This window comes from Lissotriton helveticus, chromosome 3_1, assembly GCF_964261635.1.
Source record: "Lissotriton helveticus chromosome 3_1, aLisHel1.1, whole genome shotgun sequence".
Lineage (NCBI taxonomy): Eukaryota > Metazoa > Chordata > Amphibia > Caudata > Salamandridae > Lissotriton > Lissotriton helveticus.
Window position 1 is genome coordinate 1,884,998,958 of NC_136061.1, and position 26,633 is coordinate 1,885,025,590.

The window sequence follows — 26,633 nt, forward strand, 5'->3', positions numbered from 1 at the left end:
TATTCACCTACCTTGTATTTATTTCATCAGCAGAAGCCACATTATACAGTTACGACTAAGAACCCAACTTTCCGTGAGTGTTTTCTTTTTTATATGAGGTTTGGTGGTGCAACTTGTAGTACACATTTGATTTGGTTTGGAGAGTGGTACGTGGTTCTTTTTCCGCACTTTTCTGTGACTTTTATGCATTAGTATCCTTTTTGCCTCTTTTTTCTTTATGAAGGATTATAGCATTTATGACATGCATTGTATTCACTGTAGCTTGGTGAGTTGTTTTTGAAGAAACACTAGCAATTTGGATATTTGATGTATGTGGAAATGTTTGGTAATAATTATTTGAAGCAACTGCTTCCTTGCATATTTTAATCTAAATGTAATGTTTGTATCCTTCACAGAATCGAGTCCCTGAGGAAGGGCCACAAATGCCCGAAATGCATTGGGCATTAACAAGAATGTTCTTCATGAGCATTAACAAGAAGGTTCTCCTTGAATGAAATGGAATAATGGAAATATATTTTTTTCTCAGATTTTTTTTCTGTGATTTACAATAGATTAAGGGCCAGATGTAGGTGGGAGATTTTGGCCATTTACCGGCCGGTAACGGCCGAATTCGGCCGTTACAGACCGGTAAATAGCCATGGAGATGTAGGGGGATAAAAAAAACATGCATTTTCGGTAATTTTACCGAATCGGTAATTTTACCGATTCGGTAAAATTATAGAATCGGTAAAATTACCGATTCTGTATATTTTACCGAATCGGTAAATATACCGGTCGGTAAAATTACCGAAAATGCATGTTTGGTATGTAGGTGCCAATTTTAACATTGACACAGGGCTTTGAAAATCGGTATTTTACCATGCAATACAATTGCATGGTAAAATGCCGATTCAGGTGTACATGCACATCTGTGCATGTACACCTGTGCCATGTGGCACACATACATGCCCTTAGGCCCTTACCAAACATGCATTTTTCGGTACCGAATTTTGCAAGGGTGCAGGGGGTGTCACTTTGACACCCTCTGGCACCCCTGTTTTAGGCTTGTGTGCCATGTGGCACACATACATGCCCTTAGGGGCCCTTAGGGCATGTATGTGTGCCACATGGCACACAAGCCTAAAACAGGGGTGCCAGGGGGTGTCAAAGTGACACCCCCTGCACCCTTGCAAAATTCGGTATTTACCGATTCGGTAAATACCGAATCGGTATTTGATATTGAATCCTATGGGCCTTGAAGCCGATAGGATTCAATATCAAATACCGATTTGGTATTTACCGAATCGGTAAATACCGAATTTTAACGATTCGGTAAAATTTACCGAATTGGTACCTACATTAGAAATACCTACTCTTAATTACCGAATCGGTAATATTCGGTAATTAAGAGTCGGTATTTCTGATTTTGCTACATCTGGTCCTAAGTGTTTTTGACTCAACTTGAACTAATGAATGTTTTGTGGTGGTCTATTAAGTTGTATACATCACTGACATACATTGTTGTAATGTCTTAGGAGTAAGCAAGAGGAAGATACATAGCAATTGCTTAGTAGCTACAGTGCACAGAGGTCAAGCCCTTAGACTTGAAATATGATGGTATATAAATAGGCATGATTAGACAGCATGTCAGCCCCTGTAGCATGCTTGGGTTAAAATTAGGTTTAAAATTCAGGATAAAAGGTCTAATATGAAGTTGTAACACAGAGTGTTCTTCTTGTCTTCATTGATTGCAGTCCCTATAACCACCACAACTTCCGTAAAAGTGACATTGTGGTGGGGAGAGGGGTTTGTACATATGCCCCATAGTTTTCCTTGATACCTATGTTTCACTCTTTATATTTTACCAAATGAACTGCTGTATACTCGGTACACAATGAAAATCCTTTGCAAGGTGCAGCTCAGTTCTTGGCTCTGGGTATCTCGAGTTCTTGGTGTACCTAGAAGCCCTATATATCCCTGGAACCATAAGGGTCCAGCAGACGTACCAGTATCTTGCTTTAAAAATTCAGCCATAGTTAGAATAAGTTCAAGGTGAAAATGTAGGCAGAAATGGCAGGGTTTTAGCAACTTAATTTCAATATTTTATAATTTCAACTGTCACTTTCTATAGAAAATCCTTGAAGGATCTACACAAATGACCTCTTGATAAATTCAGAAATGTGTCCACTTTTCAGAAATGTATAGCTTTTCAGGATCTATTATTGGTTTCACACCCATTTCACCACTAACCGGAAGGAGGTTGAATGCATGAAAAATATAGAAACAATTGGCTATGTCCCACTAAAATGGCAAACCTGTTGATACCATTTGCAGGAGAAAAAATAGATGCTTTCTTCTGCAGCACTTTTTTACAATTTGCCCCCCGCCCCCCCAAAAAAAATCTCGGTCCCCTCCAGGGGAATCCACAAACACTGGGCACCTTTAGAATCCTCAGGATGTTGGAAGTAAAGGACACACATTTGTCATGAATACCTTATGCGTACAAAAAGTAATGGGGCTTAAGAGCGAACTACCCCAAATAGTCATAAAAAGCAAAGGGGTTAAATCAATGTATATAATTTATATAGAGTATGATTCTAATACATGATTCACAGACTTCTTGCTCATTCTGACAACCACCAATTATACAGATTAGAAAGCAACTTCTTTTCTGAAACCACGTATATTTCTCTAGAATAATTTCTAAAACGCTTTTGCCAGATAATATCTGCATTGACAGTCAGTTAATTCCCCCTAAAACTACTCAAAATGACGGTAGATTATTTTAATTAATTGATAATTGAAGCAATAGTGAGACCTAATTTTGGAATATCCAGCAAGATTAATTATTTAAAGCGAGTCTCCTGTGCCCAAAAGTAAGTTTAAATATCTAAATAATCCTGTCTAATATTCCATAGTCATTAAAACATAGTTAAGTTAGTCCATTCTTGAATAGGATGTGATGCAATTTTAATTACCATGTTTTTCACATTTTTAACTGGAGTCAGCGTTTTTCAAATGTAAGTCAGTTGGGTCCACTTACCGATTCTTTGTTTTTCAGTACTGTCATGCTGTCACTCACTGATATGCTGATACTTGTGCGAGCACTTCTTGCTACAAAAGAAAAAGCATTCATTTATATTCTGTGCTAGTCACATTTGCCTAAGTAACATCTTTTAAATATGTTTCAAAAGGGAACATGCACACCTCTGGTGTTTCTATCCATATACAATACAGGGGGACACATTTCAATGAATGCAGAACATGTAGGGTAATTATTGCTCCCAGTAACATCAGATACCTTGGGTGATGTAATTACTAGGCGTAGTAGTCACACCTGATTCTGTGTCTGTCTCAGATTTGAGTGATAACATGTAGAATCAGTGTTCTGTCTGAGCATTTTTCCAGTGCAAACTTGACATGGGGCCTATCATGAACAGCTGTGCTGTCTGAGTGCTGTCGAGTGCCTAAATGTTTTTCGGTTGAACTCTGTATACCACATTCATTTAGCCTAATGAACAAGTTACTTACCTTCTGTAATGCCTTACCTGGTAGAGACTCTACCTAGCTACAGATTCCTTACCTCAGAATTCGCTTCTTGGCCAATGCATAGCAGGTTTTGACACAGAGCACAATTCATCATGACATGATCCATTTCTGTACTGTCTTCGCTTTTTAGGCTGGCCCATAAACCACAAGCAGTTGGTCGTCCACCTGGAGGTAGAACAACAAACCGCGCATTGCTGGATTGCTGGATGGATGCATTCAAATCAATTGGAATTGAATGGAGGAAAAACAGAGCTCCTTATTCTTGGTGGCAATAAAGATCTTTGGGGCCTCACAGCACTGGCCGCACCAAATGGGTCCCCTTCCCCAGCTGTCGCAATCTGTTCACAACTTGGACATCATTATTAATGACCAATGGTCCATGCGACAAGAAGCCGTCAGGGTCACTTCAGCATGCTTTGCCATTTTGAAATGGTTAAAAAAGATACTATGGATGCTGCCACCTGCAATCAATCAATCAATCATGGTCATTTATATAGCGCACTACTTACCCGGAGGGTCTCAAGGCGCTTGGGAGGGGGGGGTGCTGCTACTGCTACTGCTCGAACAGCCAGGTCTTGAGCTTCTTCCTGAAGGAGAGGTGGTCTTGGGTCAGGCGCAGGTCGGTCGGGAGGGAGTTCCAGGTCTTGGCGGCCAGGTGGGAGAAGGACCTTCCTCCTGTTGTCGATCTTCGGATGCGGGGGACGGCGGCGAGGGCGTGACTGGCTGATCGGAGGTGGCGTTTGGGAGCGTAGAAGTTGATGCGGTTGTTGAGGTAGCTCGGGCCTTGGTCGTGTAGGGCTTTGTGTGCGTGGGTGAGGAGACGGAAGGTGATTCTCTTGTTGACAGGGAGCCAGTGCAGGTCTCTCAGATGTCCGGAGATGTGGCTGCGTCGGGGGATGTCGAGGATGAGTCTGGCTGAGGCGTTCTGGATCCGCTGGAGTCTCTTCTGGAGCTTGGCGGTGGTTCCGGTGTAGAGGGCGTTGCCGTAGTCCAGTCGGCTGGTGACGAGGGCCTGGGTGACCGTCTTCCTGGTCTCGGTGGTGATCCACCGGAAGATCTTTCTTAGCATGCGCAGGATGTTGAAGCATGACGAGGAGACGGCGTTGACTTGTCTGGTCATGGAGAGGGAGGAGTCCAGGATGAAGCCCAGGTTGCGTGCGTGGTCTGTCGGTGTGGGTGCGGTGCCCAGGGCGGGGGGCCACCAGGAGTCGTCCCAGGCGGAGGGCGAGGAGCCCAGGGTGAGGACTTCCGTCTTGTCTGAGTTCAGTTTCAGGCGGCTGGTCGTCATCCATTCGGCTACATCTTTCATCCCTTCGTGAAGGTTGGCTCTGGAAGCGGCGGGGTCGTTGGTCAGTGAGAGGATCAGCTGGGTGTCATCGGCGTAGGAGATGATGTTCAGGATGTGTTGGCGTACGATGGCCGCGAGGGGGCTCATGTAGACGTTGAAGAGGGTGGGGCTCAGCGAGGATCCTTGAGGGACGCCGCAGATGACTTCAGTGGCCTCTGACTTGTACGGTGGTAGGCGGACTCTCTGTGTTCTTCCGTCGAGGAAGGAGACGATCCATTCCAGTGCCTTCTCCTGAATTCCAACGTTGCTGAGGCGCTGCACTAGGGTGCGGTGGCAGACAGTGTCGAATGCCGCGGAGAGGTCTAGGAGGATGAGGGCCGCTGTTTCTCCGTTGTCCATCAGGGCTCGGATGTCATCGGTGGCAGCGATCAGGGCGGTCTCGGTGCTGTGGTTGGCTCGGAAGCCAGACTGTGAGGGGTCGAGGGATCCATTCGTCTCGAGGAAGGCGGCCAGCTGTTTGTTGACGGTCTTCTCGATGACTTTGGCTGGAAACGGGAGGAGCGAGATGGGGCGGTAGTTCTTGAGTTTGGTGGGGTCCGCTGTTGGTTTCTTAAGTAGAGCGCCGAGTTTGGCGTGCTTCCAGCTCTCCGGGAAGGTGGCGGTGTCGAAGGAGGTGTTGATGATGTCCCGCAGGTGGGGTGCGATGACAGCGTCGGCCTTGTTGAAGATGTGGTGAGGGCAGGGGTCGGTCGGAGATCCGGAGTGGATGGAGTTCATCATGCGGGCGGTGTCATCGGTGCTGATCGGAGTCCAGGCGCGGAGGGTGGTGGTGGGTGGCGTTGCTGCGGTCGTTGTGTGCGATGGTTGACTACTGAAGCTGTTGTGTATGTCCGCGATCTTGTTGTGGAAGTAGGAGGCGAGGGAGTTGCAGAGGTCTTGCGATGGGGTGATGTCGTTGTTACCGGCGTTGGGGTTGGAGAGCTCTTTCACGATGTTGAAGAGTTCCTTGCAGTTGTGTGCGTTGTTGTCCAGTCGGTCCTTGAATGCAGTTTTCTTGGTGGCGCGGATCAGTTGGTGGTGCTTCCGGGTGGCAAGCTTGAGGGTGGTCATGTTGTCCGGTGTAGGTTCCCTTCTCCAGACTTTCTCGATGGCTCGGCAGTTCTTCTTGGAGCTCTTGAGTTCGTCGGTGAACCATGGGGCTTTCTTGCTGCCGGGTCTGCTGGGCGGGGTCCTCAGAGGGGCGAGTTCGTCCGCGCAGTTGCTGATCCACTTCGTGAGGTTGTCGGCGGCCTGGCTGGGGTTCGCTGAGCTGGCGGGAGGGTGCTGACTCAGGGAGGCGGTGAGCTGGTCGGCTGTGATCTTGTTCCAGCTTCTTCGGGCAACCTGTTGCTGGTGGTGGTGGGTCGTCGTTCTTCTGAAGGTGAAGTGGACGCAGCTGTGGTCCGTCCAGTGGAGTCCTGTGGCGTGGCTGAAGGCGATGTCTTTGCTGGATGAGAAGACGGCGTCGAGTGTGTGTCCGGCGAGGTGGGTGGGGGTGGTCACCAGTCGCTTGAGTCCCAGGTTTGCGAGGTTTTCCAGCACGGTGGTGGTATTGCGGTCGTCGTTGTTCTCCAGGTGGACGTTGAGGTCCCCGAGGAGGATGTAGTCGATTGAGGGGAGGGCGAGCGGGCTGATGAAGTCGGCGATGTCCTCGCTGAATTGTGTGCGTGGTCCCGGGGGTCTGTAGATGAGGGTGCCTCTGAGAGTGGTTTTGGGGTTGACGTGGATCTGGAAGTGCAGGTGTTCGGCGGGTGCGATGGTGTCGTCGGTGTTGGTCGTGATGCGGATGGTGTTCCTGTGAATGATGGCGATGCCCCCTCCTGTCTGGTTGACGCGGTCTCTCCGGATGAGCTTGTAGCCGTCCGGGATGGCAATGGCGATGTCGGGTGCTGAGGAGGCGTTCATCCAGGTTTCCGTGAGGAAGGCGACGTCTGGGGCTGTGGTGTCGAGCAGGTTCCAAAGCTCGACGGCGTGTCTGTGGACGGAGCGGGTGTTGAGCAGGATGCACTTCAGGTGGCTGCTGCTGGAGTTCGGCTTGGTGGGTGCTGGTGCCGTGCAGGTCCGGGTGCAGGAGAACTTGCAGGCCTGGCAGATGAAGGGTCCGTGGATGCGTCTCGGGGTGGCTCGGTAGCATCCAGGGGTTCGGCCGGCGTTGAGTGCGTTGAGGGTGGCGGCGCCGTACGTCCGGCGGGTGGGCTGGGGTCTGCGGGGGCCAGGGGTCCTGGCACTGGGCGCGGTCCAGGCGCGGACGGGCGTAGACGGGCTTACCTTTGGCGCACCTTCGGCGCTCAATCGGTGCTCCCGCTGCGCGCGTCTGCTGCGCGGTCGCTCTGGGGGCATCATAAGAGGGGAGCCGGGAGGGAGGGTGTGCGGGGAGGCGGGGATCGCGGTAGCCAATCGGCGTGCGGGGGGGCGGGGTCTCGTAGTGATCCGGCGGGAAAACCTGGGGGCTCGGCGGCGGCCCTGCGGTGGCTGGGGTGGCGCTGGGACGGCCCTGCGGTGGCTGGGGTGGTTCAGCGGCGGTCCTGTGGCGGCTGGGGCCACGTGTAGAACGAGGCACAGGCAGCAGGTAGGAGGAGCAGGCGGGGGGTGTGGGGGCGACCAGGCCAAGGGCGCAGTGGTCGCTCCTGTGCAGCGCTGTGGGTCCCCTTAAGAGGGGAGCCGGGAGGGAGGGTGTGCGGGGAACCTGGGGCTCAAAAGACGGTAGTCCAAGCCTTGATTGTGTCTAGATTGGACTATGGGAATGTCTTATATCTAGGGGCCAGCAAGGATGTCATCCGCAGGCTGCAAGTGGCTCAAAACGCTGTAGCCAGACTCTTACACCAGCTTCCTAGAATGGCCCCCATCACCAGCCCCCTTCGCGACTTACACTGGCTAAAGATTGAAAATCAATCTAAATTCAAAGCACTCTGTTACATGCACAGAATCAACGCCGGGGGCGCCTCTCTAACTTAGTGCTTTAGTTGAACAATACATTCCCACTCGTCTGCTTCGCTCGTCCAAGCCAAACAAATTTGTGACTTCTAGGTTCAAACTGGCTCGGATGGGTGGTTGATCTTTTGTCCAGTTGGCCCCAATTTTGTATTGCCACTTTCACTCCGTCTTTAGCACACCTATGTCAAATTTCGGAAAGTCATCAAGACATGGTTATTCCATCAGTAAGCTCTAATGGCTGCTCTTTTTCCTAACCTGTGTCCGTAGGCGCCAGGAAACCTCTGGGTAGCTGTTGCGCCATATACAAATTTAAATATAATATAATAATAATAATAATATCAGATAGGTAAGAAGCAGGTTGAGAGGACTGGGGGAAACATATGTTGTAGCCCTTCAGAAACCTATTTACAATAGAGGACTTGAAAAGAGAAGGCTGCTGATATGTCTGACAAATAATCCTTTAATTGTGCCTAATGTAGAGCCATGCTGGGCCATGGTGACAATAAACAAGAGAGCTTTTGAAAGAGGTACAGATAAGAGTGAACCTGTTTTACTGCACACCATATAGCCATGTCTGAACTGGGGTGGCAGAGTGGGCTAAAGAATGGTGATGGATCAAACCCAGATCTTTTGACTGGGTGTGAGTGTTTGATTGGTTCAGATACTCCATCCATCACCACCCCCTTTTGTACCGCTTTGGCCGCCATAAGTGTGGCAGGGTATGCTCAGACGTGAGTCCCTTGCTCACTTTGCCACTGGATTCAAGCAAGCCGGGCTGAAGACGGCTGTAATGCCAAAAACTGGTCCTCGGAAGCTTGTTTCCGGTCCAGGAAAGGCATGGCGTGGCAGTTCGGGCTGGACTGTTCCCATGAGGCACAGGGTCAGACTGATTTGCATATAGCCATGTCTGAACTGGGGTGGCAGAGTGGGCTAAAGAACGGTGATGGATCAAACCCAGATCTTTTGACTGGGTGTGAGTGTTTGATTGGTTCAGATGCTCCGTCCATCACCACCCCCTTTTGTACCACCTTACTGCACACCATGGCACAAACTTACTCCAACGTCAGGCATATGCCACCTTGGTGGAGGGACTCCGGGCTCCCAAAATGACACTATAGACTTCTGGCTGAAGGTCAAAGGCTGTCAACTAATGCCACTCAATCCCCACGCATAAAGGCAGAGCATTGACATTTAGGTGCAGGATCCTCCCCTGCTTCTGCAACAGTAGGTCCCTCAAAAGAGGCAGCCTGATCAGAGAACATTCTGAAGCCACAAGAATGACTTGAGCCTTGTCGTTCCTGACCGCCTTAGGAACTCTGGACAGGAGTGCTAATGGTGGCAAGGTGTACAGGAGGCCTGAGGTCCACTCTAGATGTAAAGTGTCTCCCAGCGAGAGTTGCCTTGGAAACTCCAGGCAAGTTAACTGCTGACATTGCATGTTCTCGCTGTGGGGAAAAAATGTAACCAAGGTACTCTCTACTCCTTGAAGAGACCTTGCGCCACCACCGGAAGGAGATGCAATTTGTGATCTGCTAGGTATCGACAGTTGAGTTTGTCCACCCTGGTATTCAGGAAGCCTGCCAGGTGTTAAACCACCAGGGAAATGAACTCCCTGCCATGTCCAGAGAAGCAGGATCTTCTTTACAGAGGGTCCATGATCACATCCTTCCCAGCTTATTGCAGTACTATGACAATGATAATGTCCGGGAACACCTGCACTAGCCTCCCCTTGATTGAGGGTAAAAAGACTTCCAATTCTAATTGGATCACTCAAAGCTCCAACAGGTTGATGTGGATCCTGGATTCTGCTGGGAATCAGAGTCCTCTAATCTCCACCTCTCTCAGATGGCTGCCCCAACCCAGGAGTGACAGGTCTATCACTACAGTTAGATCTGATTGGGGAAAGGAGAGGGGTCTGCCGCTGACCCAATAGTGGTTTGTCAGCCACCACTGCATATCCTTTGCCCTCCAAGATCGGACCATGTCAGAGAGACTCCCTGATGGTGCACCCACTTGAAATTCAGGTCCCACTGCAGAGCATGCATATGCCAACAGGCATGCATTACTAACATGATGCAGGAGGCCAAGAGGCCCTTCCAGGGCCCATTCTATAATTTGTGGGGCCCTGAGCATACTGGAAATTGCGAGGCCCCTCTAAATTGCATACCACCTGATCTGAAAAGTAGTGCCGTTAATTAACTGTTAATCTCCTGGCATTGTTAAAGTGACTTTGCAACAATTATCTTTTCTGATGCAGATATCAAAAAACAATAAAATATAATTAATAGCCCTAATAAAGTAAGGACATCTAGTTTAAAGCTGTATGAAGTTGAAATACATTTTAATAGCCAAACTGGTTGCAAAGCTTGGATAAGTTTGTGCAAAAAGTATATCTTTACTCCAAAGTTAAAAAGTTATTTCCATGTTAGTACATTATGTAGTTCGTGGCATTTACATACTGCAAATCTAACAGTCAGGAAAGGCCGACAGAGGGGCAAAGGCAAAGTATCAGTCAACATGTATTAAGATGGGTAGCAGGTTTGTGCACTGTTTTGGCACCATGCTGTAGTGTTCTTTAATGAGGTGAGTATTCAGCTATAACCTAAATTGGAACCAGGTTGGGGCTGTCCAGAGGGATACAGGAAAACCATTCTGGATCCTCCGTGCACAGATGGAGGATCCCTTTTTTTCTTCTTTTTCCATACAAAAGGTATCCTGGCTGAGAGTGTGCCGAAAGCCACCAAAATTATTAGGCTTGTCATCCAAGTAAACAGGGTTGTTGTTCATGGTGTATCTGTAGACGATCCAGCTGGTTTTGAAAGTGGTGCTGGCTGGCATGGGGAATCCATGGAGTTACGTCAGGGTGAGGTAAATGCCCCTTTTTCTTCAGACCCTAATGAGGCGTGCTAACATTTGTATTAAGCCATTATTGGTTGTTGGCTTCCCTGATATACAGTGCAAGGTAAGGTGTGTGATACAGACGATATTTGAGGAAGAAAGATATGAAAATAGCTCAATGTCTACTGAAGGCTTCTCTTACGTGACTCTAAAATTAAGCAATGGGTTCTAGTGAGATAAATGTGGGTGCTGTCATCTATAGCTTTTTATTTCAAAAACTATAAAGCACAGGTGTGACCCAGAAAAAGGGCAGCAGAGTGCTGTACAATCAAACCATTATTAAGGATTATTTTCTGCAAGTGATTAGCATTCTGGTATTTTCCATCCCAAACTTACATTGTTAAATGTGCAACTTAAAAAATGCAATGAACTGTAAACTAAAAGGTTTTAACGACATGTGCCATCAGCCATGGCTACTAGACCTATAGTATAAATAACAAGAGTACATTTGCCCCTTTTCCTGGGCCTTGCAGTGCTGGATCAGGGCTGTGAGTCCCAGGGGTGGGGTGAGAACTGAGCAATGAAGTCCTTCTGTGCAAAGCACCTAAAGAAGAGGCAGAGCAGCAGAGCCAAAGTCTGAGTGACTGGCGAAGAGAGCATTACTAAGCCTTGGGAGAGGTGCCTTTTTATGTGATTCTTACAACTGCTCCACTGTGATATGTGATATGCATCGTTGTGTGCAGCACTGGAAGTAGATGTGAAAAGGCATCAACAATCTTGTGGGTGAGAAATTCTTGTGCTCTTTCCATGAAGGGGCTGAAGGAGCATGAGAATGCTGGGGGTAGGTGGTCTAGTAGCTCTTCAGTTGGGTCAGAGGATGTAACACAATTGTTGCAGTACTGGGTAAACTGTTGTAGTGAGAATACGGTTCTACCTGCACACATTGCTGTTAGCATAAGTAAGCTAGTTGCTCAAATGCCATTTTGCCACATTTGCACACAACACTAAATGTCTCAGTTATTGTAAAGACAAACTGCTGGCTTACCTTCACATAAGAATGGTCTGTTTTCACATCTCTAGACTAGGTTAAATAACGATGTATGCTGTTGATGCAGGGAGATCGGCCCACGCTCTAGACACAACATTCACACAGCTGCTCATTTTCTGAAACTCAGCTGGTTTTAATATTGCACTGTATACATTAGAGAGGCATCTTTTGGAGAACATCTTTCCGTCGACGAAGAGCTGTGCTGATCTGGGATGTGCTTCACTTCACCTGATCTTGGAGGTATGGGGTTCCCCGTTTTAGCCTAGAGATCTTCTATTATTGTAATACATAGCTCCTAGCAAGGTAGGGTGGTACACAAGGCACTATAGACCTCGTTCCACTATCATTATAATATGATTTCTCCTTTTGTATTTTATGGAATTGGAACAATGCTGATTTTATTGATTTTATGCATCTTTTTACTTATGTTAGCAAAGATACTGCATCTTAGAGCACATAGTTGAAATAAACATTTTAAACTATATCACGTCTCTGATTACTCAAATTGTGGACCTTTATGAGAATAAAACCTAAAGAGTGTTCTTAATTCCCACTATTCCTGAGAGGTACCTAAGTTACTTGTTCTGGGTTGTCTAATAATTGGTAGCTTCGCTGTAGTACAGAGAACGAATGAGACACTGATGCTAGTCAGATTGGGGTTCTGGACACTGAGGTGGATTTTTGGTACACCACAATACACCAAGGTCCAGGTTTCCTGCGCATAGTTCTGTGCATGAGCAGAATCCCCGCAACGCTGTCTCTGGAAGCCAAAATAATTGGTGTCATCATTCCATTCAGTGGTACTCATTTCATAAACCTGGGTAAGATGGAAGACATGAGCTATCTACACTGATATTCAAACCTATGACATCCATGTTTAAGTTTATAAACACAGCCAACTGCTCATTGTTATCATTTGATAGTCTTCTCTGCTTTATGGGGTGACCTTTCCATGAACAATGAAAATGCTTCAGTCGATGTATATGGGGTTAACTCTCTGTTACTGTACACTATCTGATGCATAATACTACCACGAAGCTCATTCTCCTTGCAGACAATTGGGATTTCTGCAGATGGAACTAGTGCTGTAACACAGCTGTGACCCCGCAACAACATGAGGTTGGCTTTAGGCCGACAGCACAAAGTTTTGCTTTTCCCAGTATGCTTAGTGCTGTAGTTTGAATATGCAGGCCTGGCTGAAAGTCAGCTTAGTTGTAATAAGGTTTAGTCAAGACTATATAGCAGAGCTGCAGAGTAGTGGAACTATGTCAATCTTTGAGCAGTTTATGTTAGGAAGCTATAGAGTTGCAAGCGTTTATGTTGACCTGGATAGAGCAATATAGCTGCACTCCAGGTTATGAAACTAAATCTTCATGAAGTCAGGTGTTGAGAGAGTATTATAGGCTTGCAGGGTTGCAATACTGTAGCAGTATGAGCATAAAGCCTGAACACAAAAGTAATGCTGCATCACAGTGAAATGATAGGGTCCTAGAACTCATGGCAGGGGTGCTGCAATCCAAACCACGTAACCTTCAGCACTATGAACTTGTAAGGATTTATGTACAAGGCTGTAATGCTGCAGTTTCTAGTAGGAAGCTTCAGCATTGTGAATTGATATGACTATGTAGAGGTATGTATTGGTGAGCCACTGAGGGCTCGAGTGAGATCCCAGGCTCTGACGTAGCCCAAGGTTCTTTTGGACCATGGAGTCCAAAACAGCCTGAAATTGTATGTGTTCTATGTGCCTAACCTCATGGTCTAATATCAGGCCCGTCACACTACAGTGCTTGAAGACTCAAGAGAGGGGGCTCCCTTCCGTGGCCTTGCAACCCTGGAGCAGTGCCCCTCCACTGTGCTACCTCAACGCCCTAGTATAGTGTTTCGAGGCTCAGGAGAAGGGTACTTTCTCTCGCCCTTACAGCCTTGGTGTAGTGCCTCTCTGCTGTCCCTCCTCAAAGTAATATTCAGGGATACTAGAATTATGAGGCAGGTGACGGCCAAATTATGCCATAGTGTTGAGTAAATTATGCAGCAAGAAAAGGCAAATTAAGCAGCATAATGCAAAACATTTTATAATAGTATTACTTCATTAGTATGTCATTTTTAAACTTGTTAACAATGTCTGGGCATTAGTTTTACCCCACTAGTATAGGGTTAATATCCCCATTTAGCAATAAGCAACAGAAAAGTGACCAGTCCAGCTTTAAAAAAGGCCTTCCACTGTGCTGCAACACGTATCGCTGTATTTTTAGTCACTTTTTAACCATTTGCGCTAGAAAATATTTTTTTTTGTTGTTAAAATCTGCAGAATACGCAGCAAATTGCATAATATGGGGTAAATGTGTCAAATGTATAATTAAACAAAAATCCCCACACAATTGTATAATTCCAGTGCCCCGGTCATAGTACAGTATTTGGAGGCTCAGGGGGTGGGGGGGAGGTTTCTCTGGGCCTTGAAGCTATGATGTTGTGCTACTAAGGTTGCCAACTGGCGGTTTTTGGCACTACTGCTATTTGGTATTTTTAGCACTTACTTGTACATACTTCAAATACCAAAAACAAATAGAAAACACTATTAAATGTGTTCCAGAGCAGCATTAACAACCTCTGGCTAGTATTTAAAGTAAACAGAGACAGAAAATATTTGCTACAATAAATACATCTGATTGGGTTTAAATTCTTATTTAGTATCATGTCCAGCCCCACTAGCCTCTTACAACAAAAGCCAATGGCCTTAACCTTTTTTATTGTGGCAGGTTTTCAAACCAAAGTGCTACAAGGCATGAATGAGGTAGCTCCCTCTTCTCCGCCTGCATGGATCATGACCTGGAGGCACAGGGGAGGCGAGCACATCAGGTGGGCCTCGGCCACAATGACTCAGACCAAAAAAAATATGAAGACCCCCAGGAGCATTATGGTTGCCAGAAAACAGCTCTTAAAAAAAGGTGCACAAGCTTTTTATCTTACTTTTTAAACCCAGCACTACCCTGCCCCTCACCTCCCGAGCTGTGGATTGGTCACCTCACCTCTCCTCTCTGAAAGGCCACCACACCCTTGAAAGTTTGATGTGCATGCCCCATAAACAACTTGCTTTCAAAAAGTGAATGGATGGGGAAGGGGGCACAAGATGTGCAAGATGCATGATTAGAGAAACATCAGAGAAGCAGGTGGACACTGTCACGGGCCCATTGTTGGTAAAGTGAGAGCGAGGCCCTAGGAAGCTGCCCACAAGCCCTGGGCAAGGACCGGCCCTGGGCCCAGCAGTCCCAGAGTCAGTCTCAACAAAATAAGGATAGAGGCTGAAACATCTGTATCATAACAAAAATATCCTGCACTCCCCGCTTGGGAGGATAAGTCTGAAACTTCAATTTGTCCACAACATCTCTGATGAAAGGGAGCATCAGAGGAGGGGTCAAATGGGACTTTGTCACATAGCTAGTGAACACCTATGAGAGCAGAAGGTCTGCCACAGTCTGAAGGTGCCAGACGACTGTCTGGGACAAGCCCACCTTTAACAGCCAGTCGTCAATATAGGAACAGATTGTCACTCCAATTCCTGCAAATGAGCTGCAACCACTTCCATCACCTTGGTGAACACACCGTGGGTGTTGGAAAAGCCAAAGGGGAGCATAGCAAACTGAATGCGCTCTTGACCCACTGTGAACCGCAGGTAAATCCTGTGGGAAGCAGGATGGGGATGCGGAAATATGCGTCCTGCAAGTTCAATGCACCGTCCATTCTCCCAGTTCCAGGGCAGACAGAAGAATAATGTAAGAAATGGGATTTCTGGTTGGCTAATTTATACAACTCAGCCAAGCAGAGCCCACCACTCTAGTCAGGGCAAGTCAGTTACACATTAAAGATAACCTGTGCTCAACCTATGGTATTTTTGTGAAGAACAGGGAAGCATATCATTAGAGGCAATGCGTAAAGTGCTTATGCAACACTTTCTCATAGAAACATGATGAATACACTACAAAGAGACTACCCACAGAATTATATAAAAATGTATAGTATACATAAGACCACAATGACATAAATTATAAATACTGTGCATACTATGTAATCACTGAGGGACAGCAGCAGCTAGTCAGGCAGCAGGCTTGTACATAAGGTTACTTGGCAGTCTGGCAGTCCCTTCAGTACCTTAGCAGGCACAACAAAGCATGTAGTCCCAATGGCAGTTCCTCCTGGTTGTACAGTAGTCCTCTGGCAATCTGCAGTTTGTAGAGCCAGCAGCATCTGCTTATAAGTACACGCAGCTTCTAAAAGGTTGGGGTCAGAGCCCCAGTACTTATATTCAAAAATGTATTTGATCAAGGGGTGACTTAAAAGAACCCTCAGAAGTGCACAGCAAACGCTTTTAACCAAGCCCTGGCTCCAGGCGATCAGCAGGGGGTAAATCAGTTCTTTGTGTAAGGGCAGGACCCAACCTCTACAAAAGTTAAATGCAAAGTGATTTTCCCTCTCCCAGCCCAGGAAGACTATAAGTATGCAGATGTATCCCCTGTCACAACTGTCACACCCAATCTCTACTGTGTTGTGGCTGTCTGGAAAGTAAGCACCAAGGGTAGCTTTCACCTAGCCCAGACATATATTGGAGGCAGGCTGCAAAGCACAAACAATCAGAGCACAGGGTAATGCCCTCTTTCAGAAAGTAAAGAGAACACTTGATGGAAAGAATGCAGAACAAAGTCATATATTCACCCCAGTATAGAGACCTCGGCCTAAATCCTTTTTTTTGTTTGTTTTTGCTCCCCATGCCATTCCAGTTTGACCCCAGCCATGTGCAAATCAGTATTGACCTTGCACCCAATGGGAACAGTCCAGCCTGAACTGCCAGGCCAGGTCCTCCCCGGACTGGAAACAAGCATCCTAGGACCGTTTCAGGGTTTCACCTCTCATCAGCCAGGATTGCTTGACTCCAGTGGCATGGAGAGCACGGGACCCACATCTGGGCATACCCGTCCCACTTGGGGTGACTAATGCAAAAGGAACAATTGATGGACAGAATACAGATTAATGTCATACATTCACCCCAGTACAGAGACCTGGGCCTAAATCCAACTTTTTTTGCTCCTCTTGCCATTCCACTTTGAACCCAGCCATATGCAATTCAGTCTTGACCCTGGGCCCAATGGGATCAGTCCAGCCCGAACTGCCAGGCCAGGCCCTTCCTGGACTGGAAAAAAACATCCTTGACCGGTTTTGGGGTTTCACCCCTCATTAGCCAGGATGGCCTGGAAATTGGCATTTCTAAAATAGTAATGTAAAATCAAACTACACCGCTATACTAAGCGTACCAAACATGGAAATTCCACTCCTTTCTGATCAGGAATTACCACATCAAAATGTATAAGGGAATTCCCAGTTCCTATGAAAGAAGTAGGCCTCACAGTAGTAAAAAATGAAATAGTCTGTTTGTCATAACCAGGATTTTCCACATCTTGTACCTTTCATGTACACAGCACCCTGCCCTTAAGGCTACCTAGGGATTACCTTGGGGTGACCCATGTGTAATAAAAGGGGAGTTTAAGACTCAGCAAGTAGTTTTGAATGCCAAGTGAAGGTAGTAGTAAACTGCGCACACAGGTCATGCAGACCAGTCATACCTTGTTTAGAGGAGGGAGCATATGCACTTTAACTCTGGATAGCAGTGGTAAAGTGCCCTGAATTCTAAATCAACAAAAAGAAGGTCAGAAAAATAAAATAGGCAGAAGAAGGCAAAACATTCGAGAATAACCTTTCAGAAAGGGCCAGGTCCAAAAAATAGGACAAAGGCTTCTGTCATTTTTGGGCACCAGAATGTAGCAGGAATAACAATCATATCCTACTTCTGATGCCAGAACCCTCCCTATGTCTCCCTTGGCCACGAGAACTGCCACTTTCTAGACAGAGTAAGGATATGTGGTCCTCTGTCATCCTGTCACAGGTAGGTGTCATGGGGGGTGAGGTAGTTACGAAGGGGAGATAGGAGCCTCTTTGGACAATCTGGAGAACACAGCGGACTGATGTTATCGACCTCCACTGGTGCAGGTGATGGGGTATCATGCCTGCAACTGGATTCCAAAGATGGTTGGAGGGCAAACTAAAGGGGTGAATGACCTTACCCACAAGGTTTGTGAGTATCACATCCTTTGCCGCACAAGGGCTGCGATACCTGCAGGCCATGGTGGTTGGTAAGTAGTAACGCGGTTCATAGACCCTTCCGCGGCCTCAAAAGAAGTGAAAGGTGTACTGAGGTTGGCCCTGCTGTACTTGAAGTACTCTAGCGCTGGGTCTTCCTTGTCCCAGAAGAGTCGGGAACTATAAAAGGGCATGTCCATGAGTGAGGCCTAGACATCTCACCAAAAGCCAGTGTTTCTCAACCAGGTGTGGTGCCGAAGGACCACCGACCATTTAATTGCTTTGTCCAGCGAGTCGGTTATGTCCAGCTCGAATGGCAAACTTAGCTGCTTCTCTTGTGTAAGTAATGGCTTGAGATATTGAGGCTTGCACCTCCTCTGAGACCATAGGGAGCACCTGTGCAATCAAGTCCCAGATTGTATGGAAGTATCGGCCCAAAAGGTACACAATGTTCACCGACCACAGTGCCAGGCTAGCAGAAGAGAACATCCTCTCCTAAAGGTATCCAGCCTTTTGGACTTCCCATCTGGAGTTATGGTAGGAAATGCACCAGGATTTGCCCTGGAAGTGGAAACTTGGACCACCAAGCACTCTGGTGTTGGGTGCTGGATGAATAAACTGGGGTCCCCTGGGGCGGGAGATGGTAGCGGGCAACTGTCCTATGCACAGGATGTGCAGGGCTTGAACCAGGCCCCAAGTAGGATGACTGTGAGGGATTTCTTAAAAGTTCCCAGTTGGAGCACCAACATCAAGACATTGGTCTTGACAGCCACAGAGGGCAGCTGCATGTCCAGGACCTCAGCTACCCTTCTCACCACCATTCCAAGGAGGCAGTGTCTGGAGAGGTGTCCAGGCCACTGACATCCGCCAGATCCTCATACCAGGTATCCTCAATGTCATCTAATGGCTAGCATTCATAAGTCAGGTACCTCCACCATTCATCCCCAATGCCATAGGGAAAAGGATCTGCTGATGGGGATGGTGGCGCCGACAATGGAGCGGGCGTTGGGGAAGGTTGGGAGGGTATAAAAGGCGCCGCTCCGGATCCATCTACAGATCAAGGTGGCCTGACTGATTCAGAGGGTGAACCGCTGGTGGAAGTGGCTCGGTTCCCAATGGTGCTCCAGCGAGGACAGGCCACCCAAATATGAGGTTCATGGTCTCATAGAATTCACTGAGTTGGGCGGGGGTTGCTCTAGCTCCTGGAAATTCTGGGAGGCAGGGAAATGCCCCAGGTGCAAGTTCCACCATGGAGCCAGGCCTGGAATGCCGATGCTCTCTCGTCTCGTCAAAACACTAAAATAACGGGGTGTGGTGAAAAACCTCTGCGACTTCTTCCTCTTGTGGGACTTACTCAATTTTCCAGACAACTTTGACCATGATGACGAGTGCCTGGAGAGGGGCCGCGATCTATCTCAGGACCTTTCTCTTGACCGAGATCAGGACCGTCTCAGCTTTGCATGTCGAGGAGCTTGAGGGACCGGTCCCTCAAGGCCTTGGGATGCATGGCACAGCAATCAGCGAAGATCTTTGCATCGTGAACGTGCTCCAGAGACATACCGAATGTGGTTCTGCCACCGACATTTTCCGGTGAAAGGTCACACATGACTTGAAACTAGATTTCCTAGTGGTCATGCCTGACACACTGGGAGACAAGTGTTAGAAAAAAGGTCAGTCAAAACTAATGGGGTTTGCTCTTCTCCAGATCTGCGCTGACTGGTGCAAAGAGAACTGACATCAGTGTGCTGGTGTGGTGCCTATATAGGTACCGCCCACATCACTTCCAGCATCAAGCCTAATGACACCACCTACTGGCGTGCAGAGGTATTGCTCATGAAATATTTCTGGATCCAATCTTGACGCCTGGGGATAATTCTGAGGTAAGGAATCTGAAGCTAGAAATCTAGATCAGACGTTTGACACCATTACTCAACACTGCTTTAAAAGGTGAGCATTGTTTGCCTCTTTCTACTTTTGAGCTGTTCTGGCAGAAAATCAGGCGCTTACACAAAGACATTTGGAGTTATATGCATTCATTTTAAATACTGCAAAGTATCACATTTTGAGCAGGTTGCAATTGCAAACAGCCTGATGGGTACTCATTCAAAACCTTTTCAAAGAGGTTGGCACCTGTGCGCCTGTCAAGATCATAGTTACTATGGCTATGGCGAGGCTGTTCCAGATAACGACAACTTACAAGTTTACTGCAATTTCCCAATATATGGGGGGAAAAACAGGTCTCAGAGTGATAATAGCAGGATTTGTGAGAAGGTGTCAGAAGTTGCATAGTAACACACTCATCAATGACACATTCCTCTCAGTGAGTTAAGCACCAGTTCTAGAGATGTCTGTAACCTACTTGTCACTCATGCCTTTACACTTCATGTTCTGTGAGTGATGAAAGCTTGCCTCACTCAGCAATGCTTGTTCGGTTCTCAGGAAATGGAAGATTACACTTACTGCCTTCTATGAGAGAATGAAGCTTGCTTTGCTATGGCCATGTTGCGTGACCAAACCCAGGGCAATTACTTCTTCCCATCTGCTTCCATTTCAGTGATCATCACATTTGAGAGCAACTTGAAATAATTTAGCAAAGGGCTTGACTGTACAAACACTTATCTTGTATATGGTATACTTGACCACAATATTTCTCTATGTATGACAAAAGTAAAGACCTTGTATAGGAGGCATAAGACAACCAACTTGCCTTTTGGTTCACTAATAACATGAACATCTGCATCAGGGAAGAAGGTGAACATATGTGGTTTCCGTCCAGGATCGTGTTGGGTCTCATGTTCTTTTAATTTTAGTATGTTACTTTAATTGCAGTGTGTTTACTTATGAGTCTAGCACATGCCACCATGACTTATGTTCCATCCTGGAATGGTGGCATGTGGTAAAGGTTAGAGGCAGTTGTAGCTTGCTGTCACTCTGGCCGGTCGCTACACTGGATATTTCTTCTTCAATAAAGAAACTCAATTAATTGGATTGTGCATCTTCCTTTCACTGGCGACGATTGGTTTCTGAACCCTAGACCGGCACAGAACTATTTAGAAGGTTTTATTCACCTTTTGGACAGCTTTCATTACTACGGAGTACACATGAACTCGAATTCTGGTAAGAAGTTATTTGTTTCAACCCTTTTTCCGTGCCTCGGCATGAATTATTTATAGACTTAACCTGTAGCGTTAACTCAGCGTGAGTTTGGAAGACATTTCCTCTCAAGTGAAACTTAAATTTGCCCCCTGAACCTTGTGCAGCCTAGCGCGAACGAAAATCATCTGTTATTTGGAAAATAAACAATTTGTGTGCATTCGGGCATAAAGAGGATTGTGCTTTTAACTCAAGGCTCTACAAGAGAAATGTACTTTAATATGCGCGGGGGCATTTAAACTATTATTATTATTCAAGACTAATTATTGCAGTGTTTACTTCAACGTTCATTTGTGGCCTCAGCGCGCTTCTGGCAGTCAAGCGTGAAGAGAGTTGCATTTAAATGTAAACATTGTCAAATGTTAAGTTGTTCAACTTTGCCAGTTCTTTCATTTTCATTACGGGAAGCGGATGATGTTTAAAAGTACATACAGTCAAGCGTGAAGATATTTGACCAGTTTAGTGCGTGCCACATTTAAAAAAAAAAAGTGAATAATTGCTTCTTATGTCAAGCGTTCAACTTCTGCTTTTAGCACACGCATTCTTTCTAATCATTCAAGCGTGAAGGAGCTCGCGCTTGTAATTGAATAAAAACAGCCTTGGCATTCCTATTCTCCATCAAGCGTGAAGTCAAACGTCTCTCAGAACGTAAACAGTGCATGCTGCAAAGGATCTAGGGCCAGATGTAGGAGCCCTAATACCTTTCGGAAACTGCCGATTTCGGCCGTTTCCGACCGGTATTAGGGTTTTCAGATGATCGGGGCTTAAAATTACAGAATCGGTATATTTACCGATTCGGTAAAATTACAGATTCGGTAAATTACCGAATCGGTAAATATACCGATTCTGTAATTACAAATGTAGGTGGCACACTTTACAGTGCCACAGGCCCTTAAAAGTCGGTATTTTAACAAACAATCCTATTGTGTGGTAAAATACCGAATTCAGGTGTGCATGCACATCTGTGCATGCACACCTGGGCAATGTGACACACAGACATGCCCTTAGGGCATGTATGTGTGCCACGTGGCACACAAGCCTGTACTTGGGGTGCTAGAGGGTGTCAAAGTGACACCCCCTGCACCCTTGCAGGATTCGGTATTTACCGAATCTGTAAATACAGAATCAGTATTTCCCATTGATTCCTATGGGCTTCAAAGCCCATAGGAATCAATGGGAAATACCGATTCTGTATTTACAGAATCGGTAAATACCGAATTTTACAGATTCGGTCATTCAGATTTTAAAATTACCTACATCTGCCCCCTTCCCATTTACAGACTCTTAAATACCGAATCGGTAAAATTCGGTATTTAAGAGTCTGTAAATGGGAATTACCTACATCTAGCCCCTAATGACTGTTTGTTTGTCTTGGCAACAGTAATTGGCTTTTTAACGCAGAAGCGTCATCACAACGTGAGCGTCAACCAAATGTTCAGCAAGACAACAGTAATTGGCATCAAAAGAGTCATTACAGCGCGACTTGTGCACAACAGTATTTTCCAAGCGTTTCAAGCCTAATTTTCAGACAAACACTGTTTCTTCCAGAGTGTGTTTGTCTGGATTAACTCTTCAAAGCACATTTAAAAAATAAAACAAAGGAATTACTTGTGCATCTCGGTGATGCACACTCCATATTTCTATGTGATTTTTCTTTAAAGTTATCCATTATTGCTTCATTTGAATTTAAAAGTCGTATTTGTTGCATTATTCATGTTTATAACTGTACTGTACATTATTGGAATATCTTGGTAAATTGCATTAATTATTATTATTTTTTTGTCAACAGGAACTTTATTGATTTTCTACTCAATTACATATTTCATTTTTAATTAATTTATTAATTATTATAGTTTTTTAATTGTTACAATGCAACAATCTAGTCTACCACCTCCTCCTTTCCTCACTACCCCTGGAAATCCTCCTCTAGAATGGAAATTGTGGTTCAAAGGGTTTTGAGGCTTATCTAGAAGCCATTGAAGCAGATATTTTTACTCAAAAGAAAAAATTGGCATTATTACGTGATTCCTTGGGTACATAAGGAAGGAAAGTTTTAAAACATCTACCTCCTGCTGTCGTCATGGGTGAGGGCGATGCTATTGATGAATATGCATCTGCTATAAAGGTGTTAGAAATTAGATTAAAAAAGAAGCGTAACGTTATTATGGAAAGACACAAGTTTTATATGAGGAAACAATTACCGGGTGAATCTATTGAAACTTTTTTAAGTGATCTTAGAGTATTAGCTGCCACATTCGATTATAAAACTTTTCATGAAGAGATGTTAAGAGACCGAATTGTTGAGAAAACCAATAGTAAAAAGGTACAAGAAAAATTATTAATTACACAGGATCTGACTCTAGATAAAGCTTTAGAAATAGCGAAAAATATTGAATCTACTGCCATGTATATGGATCAAATGGCTTTAGATACCAAAACACATAAGCTAGCCATTGACAAGGCTGTAGTCAGGAAAGAGGTTAAATACGACAAACAACGTACGGTTGTTGAATGTTATAGATGTGGCAGCAGAAATCATTTGGGAAATGCGCCTTTTTGTCCTGCTATTGATACATTTTGTGCTAAATTGTAAAAGAAAGGCCATTTTTCTAAAGTTTGCAAATCAAAACCAATGTATTCAAATTTCAATGCAAATGTCAAGTCTTCTACTAAAAAGGTTTTAGCTATTGAAACCAAATCTGAGCTCAATCCCAGTTCAGACAGTGAGGATGGTAATGAAATTATGATGCTGTCTTTTGCTCATGAAATATGTCTTACTGATGCTCAAAACATGTTATATATGCCTTTAAAGGAAAACATTTCATGAAATTTAACACAATTTTCAAACATTAAGCGCCCTCATTGTCAGGTTTTAATAAATGGTAATCAAATTTCTATGATGGCTGATTCAGGTTCCTTCTTCACACTCATTGGTCCTGACGAGTGGTATAAATTAAAACCATTGGGTATTTCCCTAAGGAAGTCATTTATCAAACCTGTAGCATATGGTGGCAAACCTGTTCAGGTGAATTTCATTGTACCTTAACGTTCAAAGAAAGTTTAACCCCAGCTACTGTGTATGTTGCTGATGATAAATCTTCACTTTTAGGTTGGTTAGAGCAAAAAAAATTAGGAATAATTTTAGATCCTAACAGTGAGGAGCAGGTTCTTCTTAAAGACAACTTTATACCAGTGTGCACCATAAATTCTCATGATTGGATTTCAGCTTTCCCTACGGTATTTTGTGAAACTTTGGGCAAAATAAAGGGTTTTTCTCACCAAATTATTCTTAAACGTGATGCTCAACCGGTAGTTCACAAGTCCAGAAGGGTTCCTTTGGCCATGAGAAAAGAGTTAACTCAAGAACTAGATTCTCTTTGTAAACAGGGCATAATTGAACCTAATGAAAGTTCAGAATGGATTTCTCCAGTTGTTTTGGCCAGGAAAACCATTGGCACCCTTAGAATGTGCATTGATTTGAGAGATCTGAACGACAGAATATGGGTAGATAGGCAGCCCTTCCCGAATATTACAGAAATGTTAAATACTCTGGAGGGTGCAAAGGTATTCTCTACCTTAGATATGTCATCAGCATACCACCAGATTTCTCTCAAAAAAGACAGTCGTCATCTTACTTCTTTTGTGATGCCCTCTTGTGCGTATCGCTTTAAAAGAATGCCCTTCGGGCTAGTATCAGCGTCAGCTGTATTCCAGAGAGTAATGGAATCCATGTTTGCTTGTATACCAAATGTAAAGTGTTTTCAGGACGATATGCTACTTTATGGTAAAGACATGGAAGTCCATGATAAAACTCTGGCTACCGTATTGTCCATTCTTGCAGATCGGGGTGCAACTTTAAAAGCGGAAAAGTGCAAATTTGCTGTAGAGGAAGTAAATTATTTAGGTTACAAATTATCAGCCAAAGGAGTAGAACCCAAAGAAGATTTAGTATCTGCTATAAAATGTTTTCCTACTCCCCAGAATAAAGATCAACATTTGGCATGTTAGATTTTTATGCCAGATTTATACCCATTTGTGGCAGCAAAACTCACGGGTTGAGGTTACTTATGAAAAAAAATCAACTCTTTGAGTGGTCTAATGACCTGGAAAGTGAGTTCCAATCCATAAAATTGGAGTTGAGTAGTGCTATTCCTTTGCAGCATTTTAACACACATAACTATTCTATTGTTGTCACTGATGCCAGCCAATACTGTCTGGGTGCTGTACTTCTTCAAAAAAGAGATGGGAAAGAAGTAGTTGTAGCTTTAGCCTCACGCACTTTGAGGGGTGCGGAATCAACGTATTCAGTTGTGGAGCGTGAAGTTTTGGCTTGCTGGTGGGGTGTCAATTATTTCAGTCAATATTTGTGGGGTTCTATGTTCACAATTCGAATGGACCACAAGCCTCTTGTTAATTTGTTTTCCACCAAAGGTGCTGGAAATTGAACTCCACGTATTGCAAAGTGGCATTATAGATTGATGGAGTTTCAATTTCAGATAGAGTATATTCCTGGAGTTAAGAATATTTTCGCTGATTGTCTATCTAGACTTCCTTTGGCAACTGAACAATCTAGTGAGTTAGAAGAGGAGGAATTTAGCATTGTGGCTTCTTTACTGGATTCACATTTCTCATGTATCTCAGAAGAAGAATGTAAAGCTGCTGTTCACAGTGATGTAGTGTTGCAAGAAATCATTACCATGCTAAGTAAAGGTTGGTCATCTACACGGGAGGAGATAGATGCATTTAAACATGTTTATCCTGAATTACATTTTGAGTGTGGTATTCTCAGGCAACTGGACTTGTTGGTTGTTCCTGTATCTCTTCAAAATCAGTTTTTGGAAATTGCTCATGAAGGTCACATTGGAATGAGAGCAATGAAACGGAGAGATATTTTGGTGGCCTGGCATGGATCACTCTGTTGAGCATTTTGTAAGAGATTGTATATCGTGTGCCACTAGAGATAAAACCCAAGTGACTTTTCCTAGTCCTGTAGAAGCTATTCCTGTACCTGACAGACCATGGGTTAAGTTAGCATTAGACATCATAGGGCCCATGTGTGTTTTGGAGGAGAAATGTAGGTATGGGATGGTTTTAATAAATTATGGGTCAAAGTGGCCGGAGGTGAAATTTGTAAGGGTTGATACCACTGATGAGGTGGTGATTTTTCTCCAGTCGTTGTTTTTATGAAAAGGTGCTCCTGTTGAACTTGTAACGGATAATGGAGTTTGTGTCCAAGGAATTTCAAGAATTTTTGTCCCATTAGGGTGTTAAACATATCACTACTTCCTTATATCACCCTCGCAGCAATGGTCTTGTGGAACGTTGTAATAGAATAATAAAGGATAATATTCAATTGTCCATTGTAAATGGTTTAAACTGGAAGAAAGAACTTTCCAATTTGTTATGGGCTTTGCGCACCAATCCCAATGCTGTTACTAAGGTTCCTCCCTTTACCTTATTAAAAGGAAAGTCAGCCTCTTCCAAGTTGGTCTGACCGTGGATGCGTAATTTGAGTGCGCCTAATATTAATCCTGATTCAGTAAAAGCTGATTGTCTTATAGCCCAGGGCAAGTACGTTTCTAAGGAACCAATAAGGGGGAGGAAACAAGTTGTATTCAAAGAAGGTGATTGGGTTAGAGTGAGGCTTCCTGGTTACATCACCAAAGGTCATTCCAAGTT

General features: G+C 45.0%; 1 protein-coding gene across 2 annotated transcripts in view; it reads right to left on the reverse strand.

Annotated features, from left to right (window-relative positions):
* Positions 1 to 26,633, reverse strand: part of LOC144823936 (sperm-specific sodium:proton exchanger-like) — an 8,804,346-nt gene that overhangs the window by 486,601 nt on the left and 8,291,112 nt on the right. For both annotated transcript variants that reach the window (XM_078682870.1, XM_078682871.1), the window contains one exon: positions 3,023 to 3,093. In XM_078682870.1, coding sequence (XP_078538996.1) covers positions 3,023 to 3,093 — 71 coding nt within the window. The remainder of the gene's footprint in view (positions 1 to 3,022; positions 3,094 to 26,633) is intronic.